Raw genomic sequence first — 26,789 nt, 5'->3', positions numbered from 1 at the left:
CTCTTTAGTAACTACACAGTAAGTGCCAGCAACAAAAGCAACAGAGACCCTTCATCAGAGAATGTTTATATGCACTTGAACCTTGCTGGCCTTGTGTTCCCAATCCCATCCCTGAGTATCGTCACACGCTGACTTCACCGCCTCTCTCAAAAGTGAGAACTTCTTTCATGTGACACCACATCCTCAGCAACACCACCCACTCCCACACGAGCCACGGCAGATAAAAGCAGACAGCATGGATCCAGGGCTGTTTAGGGGGATCCCAGCCAGGCAGACTTCTCCGGGTCACAAGGATGACTGTGAAGGGGTGGGTGGCCTGAGCACTCAGACTGTCTCAGTCTGGTCAGGTGCGAGAGGCTGAGGGGTTATGTCTTTCGTGTGGGACTTCATGGGAGCCGTGACCCCAGGCAAGCATGCAGGGGTCACAGTGAGGTCTAAATCACACGTAGTGGAGGAATCTAACCAGGCTTGACTAAACGTCACCGCACACGTCACCGCCCCCGGGATATGAGCGATGGGCCCCGGAGCCCAGCCCCTTAATGTACGTTAAACAAGCAACGTGTCTACTCCATGAGAAATGGAAGGAATTAGACACACATAGAAATATAATTACTAGAACAGGGAAACTGTTCTACTTCTATATTTCTATGGTGCCACGCATCCACATTCCAATAGACTTCAACTCTATGGCACAACTTAAATACCGGCAGTATAGGAAATAGTGGTGGTACACCAAACGGGTAATAACCATTATCCACAGTCACTGGAGGTAATTGATCTGTTTATACTGTAACGTCATGCACTATCAATGTGCGCTGTCCATGGCCAGCATTGAAACCCGTGATACTATACAGAACATTTGCTTCTTATTAGGCTTTTTCTTACAGATCCTCTACTTCTCATTATCATTATACAGTACAGCAGCTGCACGCCAAAAAAAAAAAAAAAATTCCCTTTGAAAGGTCTATGTTTCTAGTTGAAATTGACTTTGCGTGCGAGTTCGTGGCCTGGCTTCGCACCAGGCCTTAGACAGACACAAGAGATAAATCATGGAACTCAGACAATGCAATTGAACATCTTCATGTGCTGTAGTAAAGTCTCCATCGCTCTCTGTCTCTCCGTTTCTTTGTTTCTGTGTTTCTCACATGCGCCGTATTAGACTACAGAGGATTTCAACGTCTCCGGCAAACTTTCCATATGAGGGATTTGGAACAGAGAGACGAAAGAGAGGATGGACAGAGGTGCTTAGCAAGAGACGGTTAAGCCATCTTGATAAGCTCAGGCCTGACTAATCTCTCTGTCTCTGTGTCTGTCTCTTGGTCTCTCATGATGGGTTGGGTTAGAAAAAGTTACGGGTCACCATTCCACGTATTTGTCACGTATCCATAAAGATAAATCTATATGTGATGCCGGATCCTTTTTCCATGGCAGACTAGACAATTCCAGCACTTCTCTGACTGTCCTAGTGGCCCGTTCAGCCACAGTTTCTACTCAGCCGCGAATCTAATAAAGATGGACAGGATTAACCGCACTAACTACTTGAATAGTACAGAGCACGTCTGTCTGTCCTGGCTGTGTTGTTCGCCAGGCTGTGCCCTGTCTCTCGCCGCGGTGCGGTCGGCTCACAGCAGGGTCCAGAGCTCTAACCCCGGGCTTTGTCCACCGCGGCGGGCCATGGCGAACGACATCCGTATGCTGCCTGGAGAACAGGCCAAGAAAGTAGCCGTAACAACACCAGTGAGGATACAGGGGCTGCATACCACAGCGATGAGGAGATGAGATTTAGGAAAGGCAGAACAAGAGAAAGGACGAGGGAGAAAAGGGTCACGTTTTTTTTCTCTACTTATTGGGGCAAGAAGAGGACAAAGGTGAAGTCTATCCTTGTTTCTCTCTCAGATGAACGGTGCGCTACTTTGAGTGATGAAAAATAGAAAAAGAGAGTTAGCAAAAAAAATGTTTTTCTCCCTGGGAGCCTGTTAGGGAACTGACTGCTCTCATTCTGCTCATTACAAACAAATGTAATTTATGGACTAGCTAGCCCCACGGCAGTGAGCAATGGGGGTAAACCCCTGGCACTGATGCACATACTCTACTGTACTGCAATGAGTTATTCTGCACAGAGCCTGGGGCAGATGGGAGAAATCCCTCACTCTCTCTCTCTCTCTCTGTGTTTCTTTCTGCAACAGTGAGGCCATTTCCCATGATAACCGGGGGCAGGAAGCCATATTGGATTTGGAGAAGGAGGGGGCAGGTTAGGAGCACTTACTCATGTAGAGGGAGGTATGTAATGAAAAGAGCCGACTTGGCACGGGCATTGAGACTGAAGTGTGAAAACAACAAGTGTCAGCAGGGGGGCAGGGCGAGGAGCGTTGAGGAAATAGGAAAAATATGAGCGGTACTCTTCCCAGGGCTTCACTGGAAGCTGCCGGGAGGCCAAACTCATCCTTGCCATTTCTCCCTACACAACGTTCCCATCACTGAATGAACTGAACTCATGACACGGGAATGATTGACGCTTTTCATTGACACATTCGCTATTCCAGGCAAATAAACAGAAATACCGTACCAATGCATCACTCCTGAAATGGGGAAATTATGAAAATCAGGCTACAGTTAAACAAAGTCCAATCGCTTGGGTTCCAGGAAACATAAATGGATCTCTACTTTCAGTGTAAACAGCAATCTGAAAACATCTAGCTGGAGAGCATCTCAGATATGCTGCCGTGCCACTGTGTACGGAACATCATCTCACACATATAAGCAATCTCAAGCCTCCTCTCTGGTTGTGGAATGTGAAATGCGGTGAGCCATGACTTAAGACGTATACCTTAACCTTGAGAGCTGTTGTGACCATAACTGGGCTCGCTGGATAGTATCACTTATTCCAAGTCTCTCTCGCTGTCTTTTTTTTGTTGCCTGCATCTCTCTCGCTCTCTCTCCCACCCCTCTCTCTCTCTATCTCTGTTTCTCTTTCTCTCTATCTCTCTCTGTGTCTGCACATTGTCTGTCTGGTGGAGGCCTGGGGTCTGGGCCAGCCATTGTGTCTGCAGCACATTAAACGGACATCACTGCCACCCAGGCTGCAGCCTGTACACAAGCTGCCTCGGCAGAGAGAGCGAGAGAGAGAGACAGAGAGCGAGACAGAGAGCGAGAGAGAGCATGGAGCAGAAGAGTGAGAGGACGGAGACAAGCGGAGAAAGGGAGGAGAAAGGAGGGTAGGGTTTAAGGGTAGCTGCAGGAGAGTTCTCACCACCATAGTTGTAGAATTTTACATGAATCAGTGCTGAGTGAAATTGAGCCGAGTAAAATGGAAGAAGTTGCAATTTTTGTTGATGGTAAGTGGTAGTATTGATCACCAATTAGACATTGCACTGGGACGAAAGACGTCGCGTACCTGCAACATTTTCATGGACAGAAGCTACGATCTACACAAAAGCACGAGGACACATGTCATCGACCCCAGTTCAGGGCTGATACAGTCTAACAGCTGTGGCGATCAGTGAGGATGAAGTAGGTCTAACGTGTAAGCAGACAGAGCGAACACACACTAACCCACCTGTTGAACTCATAGATGTCCTCAATGTTGCAGAACAGAGTGCTGACTTCCTCCGGCTTGAGCGGCAGGTCCCCACAGTCAATGATGCAACCCAGGTAGTCCTGAGAGAGAGAGAAGAGAGAGAGAGAGAGAGAGAGAGAGATTCATACTTCAAGTTTGTTTGTTTCTGACTTCATAACACCAAATGCCTAAGCATAGTTGCTCAAATGGACAAAAGTACCTTCTTCGTCCCTCCCCAGCGTGGTAGCTTTAGATCTTCCAAATGATTCTCTGATAGCTGTCTTACGGTCATTTGTAATTGAATAATCATCAAGGCTTTCTTTGTGAGAAAAAAACGGATACTTGAGCCCTACATCAATCCTTACTGTAAACGCACCGAGAAGCCCAAGAAAGCAAACCTGGCAATTAATGCAGTGGTAAAGGCCTCGTTGTTACAATATTGTTAATTTTCCTTTCGTGCTCCTCTCTCTGACCTGGGAAATAAAGCCATGCTCCAGTCTCATGAGTATGATATGCCCCCCCCCCCCCCCCCCCCTAAAAACACAGACTAACATCCCGAGTACCACCACCCACAGGGCACGTTGCTCCGCGAAACCTGGAAGAGAGCATTCCGACCTGGGCCTTAAGAAAGGCGGGGGCTTCAAAATGTGTCTGGCCAATCCACAGGCCCAGAGCACAGTACTCTCCAAGTCTACCATCTTCAATGTAGTGTTCATTAGTTAGGCTAAAATACCTTACATAGGCTAGCTGTCAGCACTTTATCAGAGGCCTCCAGGGTCCAATAGTCCCGTAATCAGCATGTTTTTTAAGTGGCCAACAAGCCCATCTGATAAAGCCACATCCTACAGACAACTCTCTCTCCAGATGCCAACCCGATGGAGAAACCACAGAGGATCCCTATCCAGGGTTGCTGTTCATTCTGTTGGTCTGAGTTTAACAGAGAGATCTGAGTAACCGTGAGGGCGGCCGCGGTCCACCTAGAGACCCGCGAGAACGAGCCAACAACACAAAAACAAAGAGGGGCTAAATTAGGATGAAGCCAATTTAATTGCAAAAATAAACAGGTTTAAATAAGCAAACAGACAAAGTATGCGTGAGAGTACAGGGGGGTGGGAGGTGGGGATGGCAGGGCGTTATGACCAGGAAGGGGGCTTCAATGTACCCTAACCCTGATAGAGCCCGAGCAGAGTGGAGCGCTCCTAGGGTACATTCCTGGATGGTAAAATGTTTTTTTTTCTTTGTCTCCAGTTGTGTTTGTTTCCAGAGCCACCGGGGTTCTGGGAAAAGCAAACAGGCCGAGGTGGGGCAAAGTGAGACGAAAAATAAGGGGGGCTCCGCCACATTCATCACCTTTTAAAGGCAAGGGAACACTGGCACTGTAATTACTGTCGACTTACAGACAGTCACGGGTGAACAAGAATTCCCCCTCGGGCACACACTTACACACACACACAGACAGAGAGACAGACACACATACGCAGGCAGGCACACACACACACACAGACAGAGAGACAGACACACATACGCAGGCAGGCACACACACACACACACACACACACACACACACACACACACACACACACACACACACACACACACACACACAGACAGAGAGACAGACACACATACGCAGGCAGGCACACACACACTCCTTTCGGAGTGCAAGGAGGACCCATAGCGAGAAGAGAGGAGGAGAGCAAGAGACAGATGGATGAGTGAGAAGTTGACAGAAGAAGCGAGGAGAAGACCGGAAAAATGAGGAAGGAGGGGGAAATTGAGGGGGAAATTGAGACATAAGAGGGTTAAAACGCAGGAGAGCACAAGAACAGAAAGGACTGAGAAAGAGATACATGCTTCACTGTGAAAGGGAAGAAAGACAGCTAGAATGAAAGCAAGAGAGAGAGAGATCGAGAAGCTGGAGCAGCCGGCAGGTTTTGGTCTCTTTGTCTGAGAAACTAGGTCAGAGTTTGGAGAAAGGAGTTTGTCCCTCTGTGCTGCCTGCGAGGGCCCCTCCATCCCCTCCGCATGTGCCCCAAACTGGGGGGGTTACAGCCAAGGAGAGGCAAAAAAACGCTCCGTTCCCCCTAAACCCCCACCCCCCAATTTCCTGTCCTATTTGGCAGGAGTACAACGAGAACGAAAGGGGGCTTCGCTCTCCCTGGCTCTCCCAATTTTCTCTCCACCTTTCTCCTCCTGTGTCTTGCAACATACTGTATACTGCACATTCAAGACCTATATGAGCAAATACATATGGGAGCTCACGCATGCACAAACATGAGAAGGCAAGCTAATAAACTGTTCACACACACACACACACACACACACACACACACACACACACACACACACACACACACACACACACACACTGACTCCAATCATCATACTTGGTTCTTATTACCACTGCAACTTTGACATCATCCCTGGATCAAAACCAGATTTCCATAGCTGTAAAGGCTGAGCCTAACGCACGCTCGAGCCGATAGACATCACATGTGTCAGCAGTCACACAGTCAGCAGTCACACAGTCAGCAGTCTGGGACAACCGACAACTAACTCCATTCCATCAACTCAGATGTCCACAGCTGCGCTCTGTCCCAAATCCCTGTCCCGCATAAACAAATGTATGAACATTTGTTCTGTAAGGCATCCCTGCACAGACCAGCTCTGTCAAATGCCTGCTCGTTTTACTGGCTCTTAAAAGGCTGAGCTTCAAAAAGGGGGTTACATTTCAGGCATTCTCGAACCTCTAATGCATACCCCACACACCCACCATGATATGTCCTGAAGAACTCTCTCTCTCTCTCTGTCTGTCTCTCTGTCTGTCTCTCTCTCTCTCTCTCTCTCTCTCTCTCTCTCTCTCTCTCTCTCTCTCTCTCTCTCTCTCTCTCTCTCTCTCTCTCTCTCTCTCTCTCTCTCTCTCTCTCTCTCTCTCTCTCTCTCTCTCTCTCTCTCTCTCTCTCTCTCTCTCTCTCTCTCTCTCTCTCTCTCTCTCTCTCTCTCAACCACGCACAGAAGCACATTTCTCCTCCGCTCTCAGCACCGTTCTCCCAGAGCGCTGATTGCATCACCTGCTGATCTCCACCTGCTAATGGGCAGCATTGGCAACGTTCCCCCTCTCTCCACATCAAAGCAAAGCAGAACCCCTTAACCATGCAATGCCGGTACAGGGACAAGGTGGAGACGCAATTCAACGGCTCAGACACGAGAGGTATGTGACAGGGTCTAAATGAAATCACAACACCTTCTTTGCCCGCTATGAGGATAATACAGTGCCACCGCCATGGCCCGCTAACAAGGACTGCGCACCTCCCCTCTCCTTCTCCGTGGCTGATGCGATAGGGGGCGCTCTTTTAATTTATGGATAAAAAAACGTGCCCGCTCGACTATGCATATAATTGGCAGCTTTGAAAAAACTGCAAAGATATTATCTGTGAGTGCCACAGAACTCATGCTACAGGCGAAACCAAGATGAAACTTCAACCAGGAAATGGGCAGAATTTTTGAAGCTCTGTTTTCCATTGTCTCCTTATATGGCTGTGAATGCGCCGGGAATGAGCCTGCCCTTTCTATCGTTTCTCCAAGGTGTCTGCAGCATTGTGACGTATTTGTAGGCATAACATTTACCAGGGGTCCGCCCGGTGTCCTTTGTCTAAATTGGTGCGTAATCTACAAGCTGCACGCAGTCATCCAGTGATTGAGAGGAGAGAGGAGGCTTTCAACGAACGATATATCATGAAGAGATATGTGAAAAACACCTTGAGGATTGATTCTAAACAACGTTTACCATGTTTCAGTCGATATTATGGAGTTATTTTGGAAAATAATTTGGCGTTTTGAAGACTGAATTTTCGGGTTTTTTTGGTAGCCAAACGTGACGCACCAAACGGAGCAATTTCTCCTAAACAAATTATCTTTCAGGAAAAACTGAGCATTTGCTATCTAACTGAGAGTCTCGTCATTGAAAACATCTGAAGTTCTTCAAATGTAATGATTTTATTTGAATGATTTTCTGTTTTTTGTGAAAATGTTGTCTGCTGATGCTAACGCTAAATGCTACGCTAGCCGCGCTAGCTGTTACACAAATGCTTATTTTGCAATGGTTGAGAAGCATATTTTGACAATCTGAGATGACAGTGTTGTTAACAAAAGGCTAAGCTTGAGAGCTAGCATATTAATTTCATTTCATTTGCGATTTTCATGAATAGTTAACATTGCGTTATGGTAATGAGCTTGAGGCTGTATTCACGATCCCGGATCCGGGATGGCTCGACGCAAGAAGTTAAACATGTTAACCCTCGCAAGGCTGCTGGCCTAGACGGCATACCTAGCCGCGTCCTCAGAGCGTCCGCAGAACAGCTGTTTTTAGGGACTTATTCAATTGCTCCCTATCCCAGTCTGTTGTCCCCACATGCTTCAAGATGGGTACCATTGTTCCTGTACCCAAGAAGGCAAAGATAACTGCTTGCATCCCGCCCCAACAGGTTCACAAGCTCATCATCAAGCTGGAGGCTTGATGATGAGATTGGGTACTGGATTGGGTACTGGGCTTCCTGACGCGCCACCCCCAGGTGGTGAAGGTAAGAAACAACATCTCCACTTGGCTGACCCTCAACACTGGGGCCCCACAAGGGTGCGTGCTCAGCCCCCTCCTGTACTCCCTGTCCACCCTCGACTGCGTGGCCATGCACGCCTCCAACTCAATCATAAAGTTTGCAGACGACACAGTAGTGGGCTTGATTACCAACAACGACGAGACAGCCTACAGGGATGCCTGAGGGCACTTGGAGTGTGGTGTCAGGAAAACAACCTCCCACTCAATGTCAACAAAACAAAGGAGATAATCATGGATTTCAGGAAACAGCAGAGGGGACACCCCCTATCCACATCGAAGGGACAGCAGTGGAGAAGGTGGAAAGTTTTATGTTCCTTGGTGTACATATCACCGATAAACTGAAATGGTCCACACACACAGACAGCGTGGTGAAGAAGGCGCAACAGCGCCTCTTCAACCTCAGGAGGCTGAAGAAATTTGGCTTGTCACCCAAAACCCTGACAAACTTTTACAGATGCACAATCGAGAGCATCCTATCGGGCTGTATCACAGCCTGGTACGGCAACTGCACCGCCCTCAACCGCAACCCTCTCCAGAGGGTGGTGCGGTCTACACAACGCATCACCGGGGGCAAACTACCTGCCCTCCAGGACACCTACAACACCCGATGTCACAGGAGGCCAAAAAGATCATCAAGGACAACAACCACCCAAGACACAGACTGTTCAGCCCGCTAACATCCAGAAAGCGAGGTCAGTACAGGTGCATCAAAGCAGGGACCGAGAGACTGAAAAACAGCTTCTATCTCAAGGCCATCAGTGTCACGTTCTGACCTTTTATTTCCTTTGTTTTGCCATTATTTAGTATGGTCAGGGCGTGAGTTGGGGTGGGCAGTCTATGTTTGTTTTTCTATGATTTTGGGATTTCTATGTTTCGGCCTAGTATGGTTCTCAATCAGAGGCAGGTGTCATTAGTTGTCTCTGATTGAGAATCATACTTAGGTAGCCTGTGGGTGATTGTCTATGTTAGTTGCTTGTGTCAGCACAGTTCTCATTATAGCTTCATGGTCGTTATTTCGTTTATTGTTTTTGTATAGTTTGTATTCAGTGTTTTCTGTTATTAAAAAATCATCATGAACACATACCACGCTGCATTTTGGTCCGCTTCATACGACGATCGTGACAATCAGACTGCTAAACAGCATTCACTAACTCAGAGATGATGCTGCCTACATTGAGACCCAATCACTGGCCACTTTAATAAATGGACCACTAGTCACTTTAAACAATGCCACTTTAAATAATGCCACTTTAATCATGTTTACATATCTTACATTACTCATATCACATGTACATACTGTATATTATACTGTATATTATTCCATCTATTGCACCTTGCCTATGCTACTCGGCTATCGCTCATCCATATACTTATATGTACATATTCTCATTCACCCCTTTAGATTTGTGTGTATTAGACAGGGCTTTCATAATTCCTGTGCTTAGCGGAGCAGAGCTGTTGTGAAGGAAGTTGTCAGGGAAGTGAGTTTGTGTTTAGACAGGACCTCACGCCCTCACCTACTGTCAATCAGTCACGTCAATGCGGAGCTAATACAGAGCTCTCCGCATTGTTACAAAATTTGAGAGGCGCACGAAGATGCATTACAGAGCTTGATTTGGCCTCTGCATGCATTCGTGAGCTCCACAATTGCTTCACACCCTCCATATGCAACCTCCGACCACATTTTTGGATCAAGAATAAATTGGCTTTTACCCTAACTGCTACCCTACATGTAAACGTCAAACTAACCTTAAACGAGGAAAAGAGTTCCTAATTACTTTTTCAAGGGAGTGCTGGCCTCCCATAAAATTAGCCATTAAAGTGATGTCACTTCCTTTAAGACTGTCTTCTGTTTTCCTCCTCAGTCCCGTAGAGAGACTCCTGATTCCTGACCTGTCTTAATACCCTTTTGTGACTAGGGGGCAGTATTTTCATTTTTGGAAAAATAACATTCCCGTAGTAAACGGGATATTTTGTCAGGACAAGATGCTAGAATATGCATATAAATGACAGCTTAGGATAGAAAACACTCTAAAGTTTCCAAAATTGTAAAAATATTGTCTGTGAATATAACAGAACTGATATTGCAGGCGAAAGCCTGAGAAAAATCCAATCCGGAAGTGACTCATCTTTTGAAAGCTCTTGCGTTCCAATGCGTCCCTATTGAGCAGTGAATGGGCTATCAACCAGATTACTTTTTCTCCGAGAAAAAGACACCCCAAGGTGTCTACAGCATTGTGAAGTAGTTTTACGCATTTATGTTGAAGAATACCCGTAAGCGGCTACATTACGCAACTGGTCACCTGATGGCTCCCAGAGTGATTCTTGTGTAAAATACAGAGGTAGACATTATTCCAATCGGTCCTACTGAAAAACCAATTGTGAGTAAAAACATCCAAAGCTCATCAAAGGTAAACAATTTAATTTGATTGCTTTTCTGATTTCCGTGACCAAGTTACCTGCTGCTAGCTGGACAAAATGCTATGCTAGGCTATCGATAAACTTACACAAATGCTTGAAAATCTGAGATGACAGGGTGATTAACAAAAGGCTAAGCTGTGTCTCAATATATTTCACTTGTGATTTTCATGAATAGGAATATTTTCTAGGAATATTTATGTCCGTTGCGTTATGCTAATTAGTGGCAGTCAATGATTAGGCTCCCGGACCCGGGATGGGGAGTTACTAGAGGCCACAGCTAAATCCATCCGCTTCCAAGGGCAATATGATAAAAGTGTTGACGGCCGTCCACTCAGAGGGCCCCTGACTCAAAAACCCCACTCTGTTCCTTATCAGACTAATTCTCCCTCTGTGTGTGTGTGTGTGTGTGTGTGTGTGTGTGTGTGTGTGTGTGTGTGTGTGTGTGTGTGTGTGTGTGTGTGTGTGTGTGAGAGAGAGAGAGAGAGAGAGAGAGAGAGAGAGAGAGAGAGAGAGAGAGAGAGAGAGAGAGAGAGAGAGAGAGAGAGAGAGAGAGAGAGAGAGAGAGAGAGAGAGAGAGAGATCAGTCACAGACTCCTCATTGTCGCAGGCCAGCTGACCCTATCGGATAAGAGTGTGAAACACTCTTTTGAAGTAATGACTTGGATTTACTGCTGCTTTCATCCTGTGCCATGCCCTCCTCTTGCCCTCCTTGTGTTCCACCTGGGCCACTGATGGATGGAGCTACAGAGGCACAAGGGGAGGCCAGACAGGGCTCCAAGATGGCCACCGAACGAAGAGGGGATGAAAGCATTGTTCACAGGAAAGGAGAGTTTTTTGGAGGGGAGCGTTTCTTTCTTACCTCTACGATGCTCTTCAGGTCCCTCACGTATGCCTGCTCTGTCTCCACTATCTCCAGCGCCACCCTCTCCAAGCGAGACAGCTTGGGCAGGGACGCGGCGGTGGCAGGGTTTACCCCCGCTGGGAGTTGGGAGAGAGGAGTGAGGTCCAGGCTGATGTCGGAGCCGTTGCGCTGCGGCGAGGAAGGGTAGGCAGGCACGGCCCCGTAGGGCAGCGAGGAGGAAGAGTGTCCGTCCTGCAGGGAGACGGAGGAGGCAGAGGAGCTGAGGCTGGCCGTGCGGTCGCTGTCCGAGCACACCGTGTTGACCGAGGTGCAGCTCCCGCGGGAGGCGCGCTCCGACGAGGTCATCCTACCCACAATGCTGCTCAGGGAGGACACGGAGGAGGGGCGCTTGGCAGCTGAGTGAGGGGAGAAGGGAGAAGATGGAGAGAAAAGGAGGAGGCGGTCAATGTCATGTCAACATAAATCAACACACAACTACTCCAACCAACCAACCAAACAACCAACCAACCACACAGGACTGTTTTAACCTGACAGGCTTTTCTTGGATCACTTTCACACTTCGCTGAAGTCTATTAAAAGAAATCAGTTCAAATGACCAGGTTGGGCTGCCAGCAGCAGTTGGGAAATTGGTTGACACAGGTGCTAGAACACTTTGCCTTCTTCTTTTGGGGAAGAATTAGACAAAATACTTACAGTACAGCTACAACACTAATATGTAGGTTGGTTTCTGCCATGAAAGTCAGAGCAGGCTGACTGAACAACTTACTTTGTGTTCCTCTGAACATGACCACAAAGCTGCCATGCAGGAAACAAGGGGTGTCAAAAAAAAGGTATAATTACGAGAAAACCTTCTCTTTTTTTCACAGTTTGGTTGCTACAATCTCGCTGTCAATCTTCTTGTTCTGGCAACCTCCTGCACTTTTGTGCAAAAACACACAAAGCCAATTCAGGGCTAACAGGAAACAGAGAGACCAATTTCCTCCCCCCAGCTTGATCTGCCGGTGGGTGGACTAAATTCGTTGAGGCCCCAGTGACCCCCTTTATTAGGACCATCTCAGCGTTGTCAGGCAAGGCCAATTGAACACAGGAAACAGAACACTAGACAGGGAAAGGTTCTGTCTGCAATCAAACAATTTGAGAGAAAATAGACTGGTTGTCATGGTAAATGAGCATGAAATAAGCCCAGGCTACGAAGAAATAGTTTCATTGTGTCGAGCGTAAAATGTAGAACTTGTGGTGCTACAATGGTTGCCCACTTTAGAAAGGGAGGGCCAACCGAGAGGAACAATCCATCACTTCCTGCGGCATAATGGTTCAGTTTAAAGGACTGGTACATGCCCTCTCTCGCTCACGAAACTTTACATGACGACAACGAAAACAACAACTCCTTATTTAGCTACTGTATGCCATCAACAACAGAATCCAGGGCCACTGTTTTCTTCTTAACGTGTTACCCGAATCCCACCATGTAATCAGGAATCCCTTATTTGTCTGTGACCGAGGTGTGTATCTCCATTTTTAAGACGCTTCATTTAACCATTAGCTGTTGCAGGGATTCACCGTGGGTTTCCTTGCTCGAGGACATTCACATACGATTCTGAAGCATTTTGGCAGAATTAATTGTCTGAATTTGATTTAAGTAAACTCATGAGCTGCTTGAAGGGCAGTGTTTATCTACGTTGGGCTGATTCCAAGAAAAGCAGTAGAATGACTCCAGTCTTATATGGATGGAAAATGACTTGGCTTCAGTAGAGAAAATAGAGAAAGACAACAGAATATGCCCTCCAGCTTAACATAGATGTGAATGCTTGACTGGGGGTAATCTCCATTTAGTAAGATGCCGGGTGAGACTCCTTGTGCACGTGTGCAGGAAAAAAAATCGTATCACTTCAGGAAACAAAAAGATCAATTATGATAAACTATCCTATTAAAGTCAATTTTATTATAATCAAGGATTCATTCACTTAAAAAAAAAATTGGTTTGTTTTTACAATCGGTTAAAAGGAGGTCAAACAGCCCTTATTCTATAAACACACTGGATATTTATGTTAAGACACTTGACTGCAAAAGGGCAGATGCATCATTACCAATAATTATATAGAAAAATGATATAATCAGTATAATTGCTCCAAAATCTTACTATACTTTCTAATTGCTGACATTTTACACAATGAATCTTTTCCATGGAGAGTGTCCAAAGTTTAATTTTCAACCTCACGGCTGCCCAATTGGGAATTACCTTATTTGAGGCTAACACAGACTATAAACTTGCAATATGTGTATATGGATAGAGTTTCCATGGTCATAAGTCAAATCACTGCATTACACAGTGCTATATTGCTCTCGTCAAAGCTGATACCTGACCCATTGTCTTTATCCTCTCCCTGGAGCCTGGGCGGCCGCTGTCGTTTTCCAACACTCCCATTCAGAAAAACGAACACTCTTAGAAATAAAGATGCTATCTGGAACCTAAAAGAGTTCTTCAGCTGTCCCTATAGGAGAAGCCTTTAGAGAACCTTTTTGAGAGAGTTCTACCTGGAACCAAAAAGGGTTCTCCTATGGGAACAGCCGGAGGAACCTTTTGGAACCCTTTAATCATGGCTGAGTAGGATTTTGTTGATTCAACTAATCCTCTTTTACACAGTAATGTCACCGTAATCAAATATTTTTGGGGAAAACTGGCAATTGAGTCATGAGAGTAGAATGGATTCAACTCAAGAGACCCATGTGGGCTCAAGTGGAACATTCAGGAAGATTTTTCTACACTGACGTATCACCAAAGCTGCTCCACAGTAGGTATATACAATCGCAGTATTTTCCCTGGCGTCAAAATGTTTAAGACAGCCCACCAAAACACAGACGTGGGCTGAGATGAGATCAGAGAAAAGGTCGGAGAGGGAGCCCAAAGGTCTGGAGTGGATACTCTGAGTAATACTCTAAATAATACTGCCACAATCAGGGTTAAACATGTTAACATTATTGTACTAACGCAGGATATATGGCCAAAGCCATATCTGAGGTGACCAGTCCTGTGCACACTAACCTACCCAACAGTCATAGTAGTTAAACTCACCAAAGAAAGAAACTTCCCTTTTTCAGGACCCTGTCCTTCAAAGATAATTTGTAAAAATCCAAACAACTTCACAGATCTTCATTGTAGAGGGTTTAAACACTGTTTCCCATGCTTGTTCAATGAACTATAAACAATTAATGAACATGCACCTGTGGAACGGTCGTTAAGACATTAACAGCTTACAGATGGTAGGCAATTAAGATCACAGTTATGAAAGCTTAGGACACTAAAGAGGCCTTACTACTGACTCTGAAAAACACCTAAAGAAAGATGCCCAGGGTCCCTGCTCATCTGCGTGAACATGCCTTAGGCATGCTACAAGGAGGCATGAGGACTGCAGATGTGGCCAGGGCAATAAATTGCAATGTGCGTACTGTGAGACTCCTAAGACAGCACTACAGGGAGACAGGGTGGACAGCTGATCATCCTCGCAGTGGCAGAACGCGTGTAACAACACCTGCACAGGATCGGTACATCCAAACATCACACCTGCGGGACAGGTACAGGATGGAAACAACAACTGCCCGAGTTACACCAGGAATGCACAATCCCTCCATCAGTGCTCAGAGAGGCTGGACTGCGGGCTTATAGGCCAGTTGTAAGGCAGGTCCTCACCAGACATCACCGGCAACAACGTCGCCTATTGGCATAAACCCACCGTCGCTGGATCAGACAGGACTGGCAAAAAGTGCTCTTCACTGACGTTTCACCAGGGGTGATGGTTGGATTCGCGTTTATCGTCGAAGGAATGAGTGTTACACTGAGGCCTGTACTCTGGAATGGGATCGATTTGGAGGTGGAGGGTCCGTCATGGTCTGGAGCGGTGTGTCTCAGCATCATCAGACTGAGCTTGTTCTCATTGTTGGCAATCTCAACGTTGTGCGTTACAGGGAAGACATCCTCCTCCCTCATGTGGTACCCTTCCTGCAGGCTGATCCTGACATGACTCTCCAGCATGACAATGCCACCAGCCATACTGCTCATTCTGTGCGTGTTTTCCTGCAAGACAGGAATGTCAGTGTTCTGCCATGGCCAGCGAAGAGCCCGGATCTCAATCCCATTGAGCATGTCTGGGACCTGTTGGATCGGAGGGTGAGGGGCAGGGCCATTCCCTCCCCCCCCCCCCCCCCCCCCCCCCCATCTCACAGCAAGAACTGGCAAATCTATTGCAGTCCATGAGGATATGCACTGCAGTACTTAATACATCTGGTGACCACACCAGATACTGACTATTACTTTTGATTTTGACCCCTCCCCCCTTTGTTCAGGGACACATTATTCCATTTCTGTTAGTCACATGTCTGTGGAACTTGTTCAGTTTATGTCTCAGTTGTTGAATCTTGTTATGTTCATACAAATATTTACACATGTTAAGTTTGCTGAAAATAAACGCAGTTGACAGTGAGAACACATTTATTTTTTTGCTGAGTTTATGTACAGCGGTTTATTTGTTTCAGCTGCCATTTCCCTGGTATTTGTTAAGACATTATTTTGCAGAAACGGGTCATTTCTGGTACAGTATATAACAATTAAACACAGTATTGTTATACTACCTGCTACAAACTGGTACGCAGCGGAGCTTGTTGTAATTCCATAAAAACAAGAATGAGCTAGTAGGTCATAATTGTGTAATTGCAATTGACCATGGAACCAGAAAGTCAAATCAGGTAAATATCACTGTAAAATAAAGCATAACCACACTGGTCAGTGGAGGCCTTGAACAGTCTACTATTTCCATTTATCCAGTAATGGTCCAATGAGGGCTAAGGACAGCCCTACTAACTCAATCACCAGTGCTAAAAGTCTCCTGCAGTGCCAAACAGGGGCATGCCTTCATCTACTGACCGTTATAATCTATTAGAGACCTACTCCAGCAAACAGCAACAGTCCCCTACCTGCTAAAGAGTGAGCTCAGCCTCTCCCTTGGCCTCCAGAACGCATGAGGTCAGCCTGTTGAAACTACGGGATCCAAAACCACAGCCATGTCCCTATCAAAGAGTAATTCACCACACTGCTGCTGCTACAGTCCCATACAGGCAGAGTTCTCAGACCACTGACCAGCCAGCTCCACACCCCACACTGAACCCTCTGGCCTGGATCCACCGCCCGCCCGCCGTTCAACCAAACTCAGTTACGTCAACCACACGCCAACTCAACTAACAGTTATTACAATTGATCGTTTTTTCCCCCCAGACAGCACACCTCCATCTCACCTCGTTCATCTGGCAATGGCCTCTCTTAGAGCACTTTGTGAGTCTGACTTTGTACAGACTACAGAGACCACAGAGACTACAGAGACAGGAACTGTCATTGTTAGCAAGAGACATGCAGAGTGTGTGTGAGAGAGAGAGAGAGAGAGAGAGAGAGAGAGAAGGAGAGAGAGAGAGAGAGAGACAGAGAGAGAGAAGGGGAGAGAGAGAGACAGAGAGAGAGAGAGAGAGAGAGAGAGAGAGAGAGAGAGAGAGAAGGAGAGAGAGAGAGAGAGACAGAGAGAGAGAAGGAGAGAGACAGAGAGAGAGAAGGGGAGAGAGAGAGAGATTTTTTTTATATTTAAAAAAAAAAATCCAGTTTTACTACACCTCAGGGTGCAAGCCAATGATGAAGCAAGGGCAGAGAGAAGGCGAAAGCTTGGCACAGTTGCTATTTTCTGCTCTTTCTGAAACAGAAAAAAAGCTCTGGACCCCGCAGAGAAAACCAAAAGGACATGCTGGCTTTTCATGTTGCGTTCACCTTATTTGGTGTTTTGGAATACTGATTATTTGGGGGAGTTTCAAGTCAGTGTGTGTGTCAAAGACGGCCTTTGAGAAAGAGAAGGTAAACAGATGACATAGTTTAGGGGAGAGATGGTCCTCTGCTCGCTGACATAACAGAACAGCCTGTGTGTGTTGAACGAGGCCTGCACCTGACAACCCATCAGAGGATGTGGTTGGAACCAAAACACACAGTTTTTAGCTGAGAGCACGCTTGACTTCGGTGCGGTTGCTAGGGGCGACAGGGGAAAAGTGCAAATGAGCTCAGTGAGAGACGTGTTAGTTGGACTTTCAAGGGTCATTAGCAGATTCCAACAGCATTGCTCTCTGTTTGGTGTTTTAGGCTGGGTTTCTGTATAGCACTTTGTGACATCTGCTGATGTAAAAATGAATTTGATTGATTGATCAGCAACAACAAACTTGTAGGGAGTCACCCTGGTCCCTGCCTCGCTGACTAACCACAAACTGGCCAAGTCACGCTGACCTAGTGCTCACAGGGCCACACAGTAGCTCTCTTGTCCTCTGGCTCAGTCTCTGTGAGATGTTGTTTGACCAAAAGTGCCGTGGGCTGCCTGGTGGGCCTCCACTGGGCTCCGCGAGTAAGACGAACAAGCACGCTGTGTTTCTTTGTGCTAATCTAGATGAAACTCACTGGGCATTCTGCAAAACAAACATTCTCACTTGAGCTAAATACACCTGAGGGACAGGCAGTCAGTGAAGGATAATGCTTTAGACGGGACAAATTAGTGAGGAGAATGTAACTGTAACCTGAAAGAAAACATCATGTAAGGAGACCCCCTGAAGTGAGTGAAACTCTAGTGGACCCCTTAGTGACTAAAAGGCTTTCCTGTTTAAATAAAAAATGAAAACACAATTATTATTTTTTTTTTAACTATAAAAGGAGTATAATATAATATTACTGCATTATGTGAAACAGTATTTTCTATGTTGGAATAAATGTCCGTGCAATGCAGTAACAATAAATCCCAGAAATGTTATCTTGTGACCCTTCACAATGCCGGGCCAAAGCTAGGCCATTCTAAGGCCTTCCCAACTTCCCTATGTTTACAGAGGACTTTCCAATAAGAAGTGAACACCCTTTAAACAATCCAAATTGTCTGTGCAGTTCCACAACATTTTCAGTCATGATTGACTCCGCTAATATAAGCACTCTCTTTGTTGGGGAAAAACTGGGGTTTGGAAGGGGGACAAACTAAGGCCTAAATATAGTCACGCTCAGTGCCCTCCCATGGTCTCTCCACTTCCCTCTCGTCAATTTGACAATTTGGACATTTTGTCATTTGTATGCTAACCGGACACCCTTATCTTGGGCGTGCTCTGTAGCCTATTTGTTGTGTATAATCATACGTGCAGAGAGAGATTTAGTCTACAGCATACAAAACACGCAGTCTAATTCCCCACCCTTAACAAGAGCTCCAATGTTACACCAACAATCAGCCTTGGTGGCTCTTCATGGTGCTATCTCATTAATGAGTTCTTTCCACCCCTATCATTAAAGATGCACTCTTAAACGTTTGTGTCATTTTCAGCCAATCGTTTTGAAAGTGGTGCTCACCAGCCAAAGGGGGGTCCCCGTTTTTGGTGCACTATGTCATCCAATTCGTGTAATATGCTGCGAATTTCGCAATTCGTATGATTTCATACAAATTTTGCAATTGGTGTGATATGTTATGAATCCAATTGGTTACACATGTATTGTTCTTAAGATCCCAGAGTGCATCTTTTACCATATTGTAGCTACAGTGCGAACCTGCTACGGTAACAATAACAAAACAAGGTGAACACATTGACCATGTGATTTTACATTGACATGGAGCATATTAAAACATCTGAGGTTGAATAGAATACTCTGACGTTAAAACAACAATAGCGTCACAGGTGTGAGAGTATCAGTGTTGACCTCTGACCTTGGTTGCTGGGCTTTCTCTGGCTGCCTCGGCCCGCCCCCTCAGGCATGGTGTGATGGTATCGCAGGAAGTGGAAACCTGCAAAAGGGCAATCAACCAAAACATCACAAAAGAAATGAGCAAAATACAGTTGTCATTGCGCAACATAGGACATACTGTAGGGTAGACAACACTGCGAAGAAAGCATGGTTTTTCTATCCGTTGCCCACAAGAGAGTGTGTACCTAAGTAAATCTGACCTGGACCCCCATTTACAGTGTACTTTCATTTTGATGGGACTGTCACGCCCTGGCCATAGAGAGGCTTTTATTCTCTATTTTGGTTCAGGGTGTGACTAGGGTGGGCATTCTATGTTCCTTTTTCTATGTTTTTGTATTTCTTTGTTTTTGGCCGGGTATGGTTCTCAATCAGGGACAGCTGTCTATCGTTGTCTCTGATTGAGAACCATACTTAGGTAGCTCTTGCCCACATGGGTTTTGTGGGTAGTTGCTTAATGTTTTTGTGTCTGCACCAGACAGAACTGTTTTGGTTGTTCTCATTAATCAGTGTTCAGTTCCATTAATAAAAGGATGAACACGTACCGCGCTGCACCTTGGTCCTCACTTTCTTCCTCCAACAGCCGTTACAGGACTATAACAAGGTCTCTGCAATGTGCACTAGCAGAGAATGTGTTCTTTCACCATTCATCGCTTCCAGGTGGCTATTTTCCACCAGTTGTACAGCACACACAGTGGATGTTCCATGGATACATTCTCTCTACTGGTTGGGTGACACTGCTGAGGCCTCTTAAACAAAGACACGGAACAAATACCTGAGAAAGTACCAGAGTTGCAAGAGCTTCGAATTCAGAAAGGTCTTTTCTCCGGTTACATTTCCAGTCCAGTGAAGCCCACTCTTTGGTTTAGACAGAGCGAAGCCAAAAGCGATCTTTATCAGCGCCGAAGTGCCTTCCGCTCCTTTCACTCAAAGAGGAAGGTGTAGAAAGGGAGAGGGGGGGGGACAGCAGAACTTGGAGCTAAAGCAATTAAAAGGCTGAAACGTGAAAGTTGCTGTTTGGGAAATAGGAAGGGAGGAGGTGGGCAGACACTGCCGCGTGGAAGAATGATTTTCTCTTTCTCCATACACACACAAACATAATTTATGTCATGTTTGGCTGTGAGACAAGAATGTGCTCTTCTCTGGTTCTATAGCAGTGTGTTGAGTATGTGCTGTGGAGGCAGGGGACCAGGGCTGTGGTGCCGGCGGTCTTTAGGAGCAATGTTCAAGTTCCACGTTTTAATGTCACGGGCACAAGTACAGTGAAATGCCATTTTTCTTGCAAGCTCTAAACCCAATAATGCAGAAAATCAATATCAATGTTGTACTAAAAATAACACGAGGTAGAACAAAAACACACAACAAATAAGAAGAAGAACACGAGAAAGTAAGAAGTTATATAAAGGATAATTTCCAGTACCATATTTACAATGTGCAGGGATACGGGATCGATATAGGTAGATATGTATAGGGGTAGGGGGACTAGGCATCAGGATATATGATAAACAGAGTAGCAGCAGCGTAAATGAAGATTGTGTGTGTGTGTGTGTGTGTGTGTGTGTGTGTGTGTGTGTGTGTGTGTGTGTGTGTGTGTGTGTGTGTGTGTGTGTGTGTGTGTGTGTGTGTGTGTGTGTGTGTTAGACTGTCAGTGAGTGTATAGAGTCCTGTGAGTGTGCAAAGAGACAAATAAAGGGTCAACTCAGATAGTCCATGAAGCCATTTTGTTAGCTATTTAGCAGGTTCATGGCTTGGGGATAGAAGCTGATCGGGAACCTGTTGGTGTCAGATCTGCTGTGCAGAAGCATAGAGAACAGTCTATGGCTTGGGTGGCTGGAGTCTTTAACGATTTTGCCAGGCCTTCCTTTCACACCGCCTGGTATAGAGGTCCTGGATGGCAGGGAGCTCAGCCCCAGTGATGAACTAGGCTGTCCACATCACCTTCTGTAACGCCATGCGTTCGAGGGCAGCGATGCAGCGAATCAAGACACTCTCAATAGTGCAGCTGTACAACCGTTTGAGGATTTTAGAGTCTATGCCAAACCTTTTCAACCTCCTGAGGGTTGTGCATGTGGACCATTTTAAGTCCTTAGAGATTTGGACACTTAGGAACTTGAAGCTCTCGACCCGCTCCACTACAGCCCCGTTGATATGGATGGGGGAGTGCTCGCCTCCCAGTATCCTGTAGTCCACGATCAGCTCCTTGGTCATACTGATGTTAAGGGGAAGTTTGTCCCGGCACCACACTGCCAGGTCACTGACCTCCTCCCTGTAGTCTCATCATTGCCGGTGATCAGGCCTACCACAGTCGTGTTGTCAGCTAACTTGATGATGGTGTTGGAATCGTGAACAGAAAGTACAGGAGGGGACTAAGCACACACCCCTGTGGGGCTCCCGTGTTGAGGGTCAGCATGGTGGAGGTGATGTTGCCTACCCTCACCACCTGGGGTCAGCCCGTCAGGAAGACCAGGATCCAGTTGTCGAGGGAGGTGCTCAGTCCCAAGGCCCCAAGCTTGGTGATGAGCGTGGAGGGGACAATGATGTTGAATGCTGAGCTGTAGTCTATGAACAGCATTCTCACATACTATAGGTACTCCTCTTACTGTATCTAGGTGGGTGAGGGCAGCGTGGAGTGCAATTGAGATTGCGTCGTCTATGGATCTGTTGGGGCGGTATGCAAATTGGGTGGGTCTAGAGTGGATGTGTGCCATAGCAAGCCTTTCAAAGCACTTCATGACTGCAGATGTGAGTGCAGGGCATTAGTCATATTGTGGCTTGAAGCCTTTGCGTTCTTGGGAACAGGAATGATGGAAGTCATCCTAAAACATGTGGGGATGACAGACTGTGACAAGGAAAGGTTCAGCGCTCCGTGTTAGATGTGAGGCGTTTGTTTATGGCTGGGAGATAGGGCCCTGACTTCCTCGGCACCTGCCCCGGTCGTCACTCTCTCTTGACCCATATCTTTCACTTCTTCGCGAGACAGCTGCAGACAGCAGGGATGTCCTACATTGTAAAGACTCTCCTAAAAAAAACTCCACAGCCGAAACATCATCGAGGAAGTATGCCGAGTGGCAGCGATTAGGGTACTCCAAGTCAAGTATCGGAGGGAAAAGTTCTTGACACCGAAATTTGACATTTCTGTTCGAAAATCTTCCAACTTGCTTGTTTTGCAAAGAATTTCACAGCATGACAGAGCAAGGAAATGGCTTTATCTACTGGGAATGAAGCAATCCCTCTAATCTGTCATTGTCCTGAGGACCATTCTGTGGGTTGTGTAGGAGTTCAAATTGAAATCTTCAATATTGGGAACAAAGAACCGTGCCTTTGTGTTTCTGTTGGCATGACGCAGGCCATAGAGGCCTCTCTCCATCTATCATAATGCTTCATGTCTGTGATGGAAGTCAAAAGTTACTTCATTAGCCAAGTTTAATGATCTGCTCTGGACTTTTTGCAGCCATGAGAAATGCAGAAATTGCCCTGGACCTATTCCAAGCCGTGTCCTCAAAAACATATCTCACCACAACTCCCCCATTTCACTTCCAGAGCCTGTTTCCAGTACTGCATTACCTCATTAAAAGCCACGTCTCTTCCTACGATGAAGACATCAGAGCACCGCTCGGCCCTGCCGGTCTACCCCAAACATACTTTCTTGGCTCCACCGCTTGTTTGCTGTGAAATTCCTGAATTCCAGAAACAGGATTGTGGTAAGAATGAACTTTTCTCCCCCCCCCCACAAAACCTCTTAAGTGTAGTTTCTAATAGTGTTTGTCTGTGGGGTGGGGGTGGGGGGTGGGGGGGGGGGGTACAAGTTGTTGGGTTGTTTGAGAGAGAGGGGTGGAAACGGGCCAACAGCTGGTTAACTCTGAGGTTACAGTCAGGATAAAGAGGCTCTGCTGAAGCGTAGCAGCCTCCCCCGAGCCCCACTGTACTGTTCTCTGAGCACTCAACCATGTTCCTGGTACATGTCACTTTATCATCATGAAGGATAGGCTGTGAGAGGCCTCTTCAGGCCCTGTAATTTGGCACATTTTGGTCGGATCGCTCGTGCTGCTGCTCCAGGTGCATCCGAGAGCGCTCTCAGCTCGGCTATGCTATCTGACGCGGCCAACGGATAGAAATCAACCTTTGCGCTGACAGAACCCAAAAACGGGAGAGAACAGCTGGACAGTTGCTTCAGAGTGTGTGTGTGTGTGTGTGTGTGTGTGTGTGTGTGTGTGTGTGTGTGTGTGTGTGTGTGTGTGTGTGTGTGTGTGTGTGTGTGTGTGTGTGTGTGTGTGTGTGTGTGTGTGTGTGTGTGTGTGTGTGCGCATGTGCATGCATCTGTGTGTGCTCTGTGTATTTGTTCTGTGTGTCTGTGTGTGATTGTATTGGTGTATGCCTGTTTGTGTGAGTGAAATAAAATTGCACTAGATGTGCATTTTTCACTGACTATAGGCTTGAGTTGTATATTTTTAACTTGGTTCAGTCTCAGCCTGTACTTTTCTATAGTGATGTAGTTTTATCAACAGATGTGTTCCTTTTCCATAAAACAGTTATTAAAAAACAAACCATAATGTGGCTCATTAAGGCCATAATAAAATGGATTAATGGATTATGAAGCTATATTCCTAGTTAAAACAAAAGGTTGTATGACTGGGAAAAACCACCAAGAGTCTAATCATAGACGTAAAATCCAACAAAAATCACTTTGTGTCCTAATTCCCGACATCTACTCTGAAGTGAATCTTCTGAAGTTATCTTTACTATCATGCTCTGCACTTCATTATTCTAACGCAAGTGTCTGTTGTGCTGTTGAACTCATTGATCAAGTGTTTGTTATGCTGTTGAACTCTTTGATCAAGTGTCTGTTGTGCTGTTGAACTCATTGATCAAGTGTCTGTTGTGCTGTTGAACTCATTGATCAAGTGTCTGTTATGCTGTTGAACTCATTGATCAAGTGTCTGTTGTGCTGTTGAACTCATTGATCAAGTGTCTGTTATGCTGTTGAACTCATTGATCAAGTGTCTGTTATGCTGTTGAACTCTTTGATCAAGTGTCTGTTGTGCTGTTGAACTCATTGAACAAGTGTCTGTTGTGCTGTTGAACTCATTGATCAAGTGTCTGTTATGCTGTTGAACTCATTGATCAAGTGTCTGTTGTGCTGTTGAACTCATTGAACAAGTGTCTGTTGTGCTGTTGAACTCATTGATCAAGTGCCTGTTATGCTGTTGAACTCTTTGATCAAGTGCCTGTTATGCTGTTGAACTCTTTGATCAAGTGCCTGTTATGCTGTTGAACTCATTGATCAAGTGCCTGTTATGATGTTGAACTCATTGATCAAGTGTCTGTTATGCTGTTGAACTCTTTGATCAAGTGTCTGTTATGCTGTTGAACTCATTGATCAAGTGTCTGTTATGCTGTTGAACTCATTGATCAAGTGTCTGTTATGCTGTTGAACTCATTGATCAAGTGTCTGTTATGCTGTTGAACTCTTTGAACAAGTGTCTGTTGTGCTGTTGAACTCATTGATCAAGTGTCTGTTATGCTGTTGAACTCTTTGATCAAGTGTCTGTTATGCTGTTGAACTCATTGATCAAGTGTCTGTTATGCTGTTGAACTCATTGATCAAGTGTCTGTTATGCTGTTGAATTCATTGATCAAGTGTCTGTTATGCTGTTGAACTCATTGATCAAGTGTCTGTTATGCTGTTGAACTCATTGATCAAGTGTCTGTTATGCTGTTGAACTCATTGATCAAGTGTCTGTTATGCTGTTGAATTCATTGATCAAGTGTCTGTTATGCTGTTGAACTCATTGATCAAGTGTCTGTTATGCTGTTGAACTCATTGATCAAGTGTCTGTTATGCTGTTGAATTCATTGATCAAGTGTCTGTTATGCTGTTGAACTCATTGATCAAGTGTCTGTTATGCTGTTGAATTCATTGATCAAGTGTCTGTTATGCTGTTGAACTCATTGATCAAGTGTCTGTTATGCTGTTGAACTCATTGATCAAGTGTCTGTTATGCTGTTGAACTCTTTGATCCAATCCACAGAACAATGCAGATGTCAGTCGAGCCATTACTTTACTCTGTTGATTCCTATTACCAATTGCATGATAATAAACAATTGCCTGATTCCTATTAACAATTCCATCCGGTCGGTCCCGTCTGGCCGGCTGACTGGTCCTATCTCAAAATGATAGGCATGACGCAAGATAGGATTCCAAACAGATTTAAATAACAGTTATTGGCTATCCAGCAAGCTAGCTAGCTAATTTACTAGCTAAGTGAGGAGAAACAATAAAACAAACATTTAACTGTTTTAAATCTCTAAAACTGATCAGCTGCTTTTACTTAAAGAATATTGATATATTCTGAAGCGTCTGCGGTTCATCCACTGCCATTGGTTCCTCAGCTCTACCATCTGAGCTGACAGCTTATAGCTCTACTAACTTGAGATAATTGATGCCACAATCCAAACATCTCTCAAAAACATACAGAGTGACCTCATCAAACTTCCCTGCAATCTGTGTCAAGGATATGACGAGAGAGAAGCGGTCAACCTACTGAACAACTGAATGCACACACACAGACACAGAGACGCACACACACACACACACACACACACACACACACACACACACACACACACACACACACACACACACACACACACACACACACACACACACACACACACACACACACACACACACACACACACACACACACACACACACACAGTACTCTTGAACATACAGTATGTGTGTGGTGGGGGGGGGGCAACCTTGGGATGTTCAACAGTTAACACGGTCACAGAGGGGGTCAGGTTTGGAGGAAGGGTGGATAGGGGGGGTGCTACAAAAACATAAATAAATACAGAGAGAGAGGGAGGGACGATGACCGCTGGGGACCACAACAACAGGGGCGTGCGTCAGCGACAGGGAGGCTGCTCCATTGTCCATCCAAAGGCAGGGCGGGCAGTGGCCATTGTCAGAGGACCAGCTAACCTTCATGTTCCCCCTGGGTCAGAGAGGCCCAGCAGCCCATAGTGGGCCACAGCCCAGACTCTTCTCTCCTGCCACCTCCTTATTCTCTCAGATAACAAAGGGCTTCTTTTGTGTGAGGGAGGGAGTGGGGAGGGAGGGCTGGACAAGCCCCTGATCATAATGGAAAATGCTGGGTAGGGGGGCGGCACGCGGAACACACACTAACACACATACACAGACTCATACATTCGCCCCCAGAAATATACACACAGGGACATACAATAAACTGAAAGTGTTTGGTCAAGAGAGGTAAGAGTAATAGTTTAAAGAGGTCTGGTCCCGTGGCGGTGTTTAGGCTACTGAATGTAGGGAACACGGTATGTGGTCTGCCGTGCAGCAGTTGTTCTTTTGTTATCTCGGGCGCTCAATTAATGAGCTGAACACTCAGTCGTCTCAACCACTAAATCAAAATGACCCTCAGAATTCTAGTCAGAGACAATATTCTCTGTCTAGCAGCTGACCAGTAGCGAATAATACATTGAGTTTGGTTGAGTCATGGTGGATTACAGGAGACCCGGTGGCTCT

The 26,789-nt window shown here is 45.9% G+C and overlaps 1 protein-coding gene across 3 annotated transcripts in view; it reads right to left on the bottom strand.

The window, feature by feature from the left end:
- The window catches only part of LOC109908933 (uncharacterized), a 56,095-nt gene that overhangs the window by 19,206 nt on the left and 10,100 nt on the right, over positions 1-26,789 (bottom strand). The window contains exons 2-4 of one of the 3 annotated variants that reach the window (XM_020507737.2): positions 19,206-19,283; positions 11,452-11,849; positions 3,557-3,657 (exon numbers count right to left, since the gene is read on the bottom strand). In XM_020507737.2, the coding sequence (XP_020363326.1) occupies positions 3,557-3,657; positions 11,452-11,849; positions 19,206-19,254 (548 nt within the window). In that variant the 5' untranslated portion in view covers positions 19,255-19,283. Of the gene's footprint in view, positions 1-3,556; positions 3,658-11,451; positions 11,850-16,422; positions 16,716-16,740; positions 16,847-19,205; positions 19,284-26,789 lie in introns of those variants that run through there. The other 2 variants (XM_031796024.1, XM_031796023.1) reach the window with 2 other exon arrangements.

This window comes from Oncorhynchus kisutch, linkage group LG18 (assembly GCF_002021735.2).
Source record: "Oncorhynchus kisutch isolate 150728-3 linkage group LG18, Okis_V2, whole genome shotgun sequence".
Lineage (NCBI taxonomy): Eukaryota > Metazoa > Chordata > Actinopteri > Salmoniformes > Salmonidae > Oncorhynchus > Oncorhynchus kisutch.
This window is presented reverse-complemented; position numbering and strand designations above follow the sequence as displayed.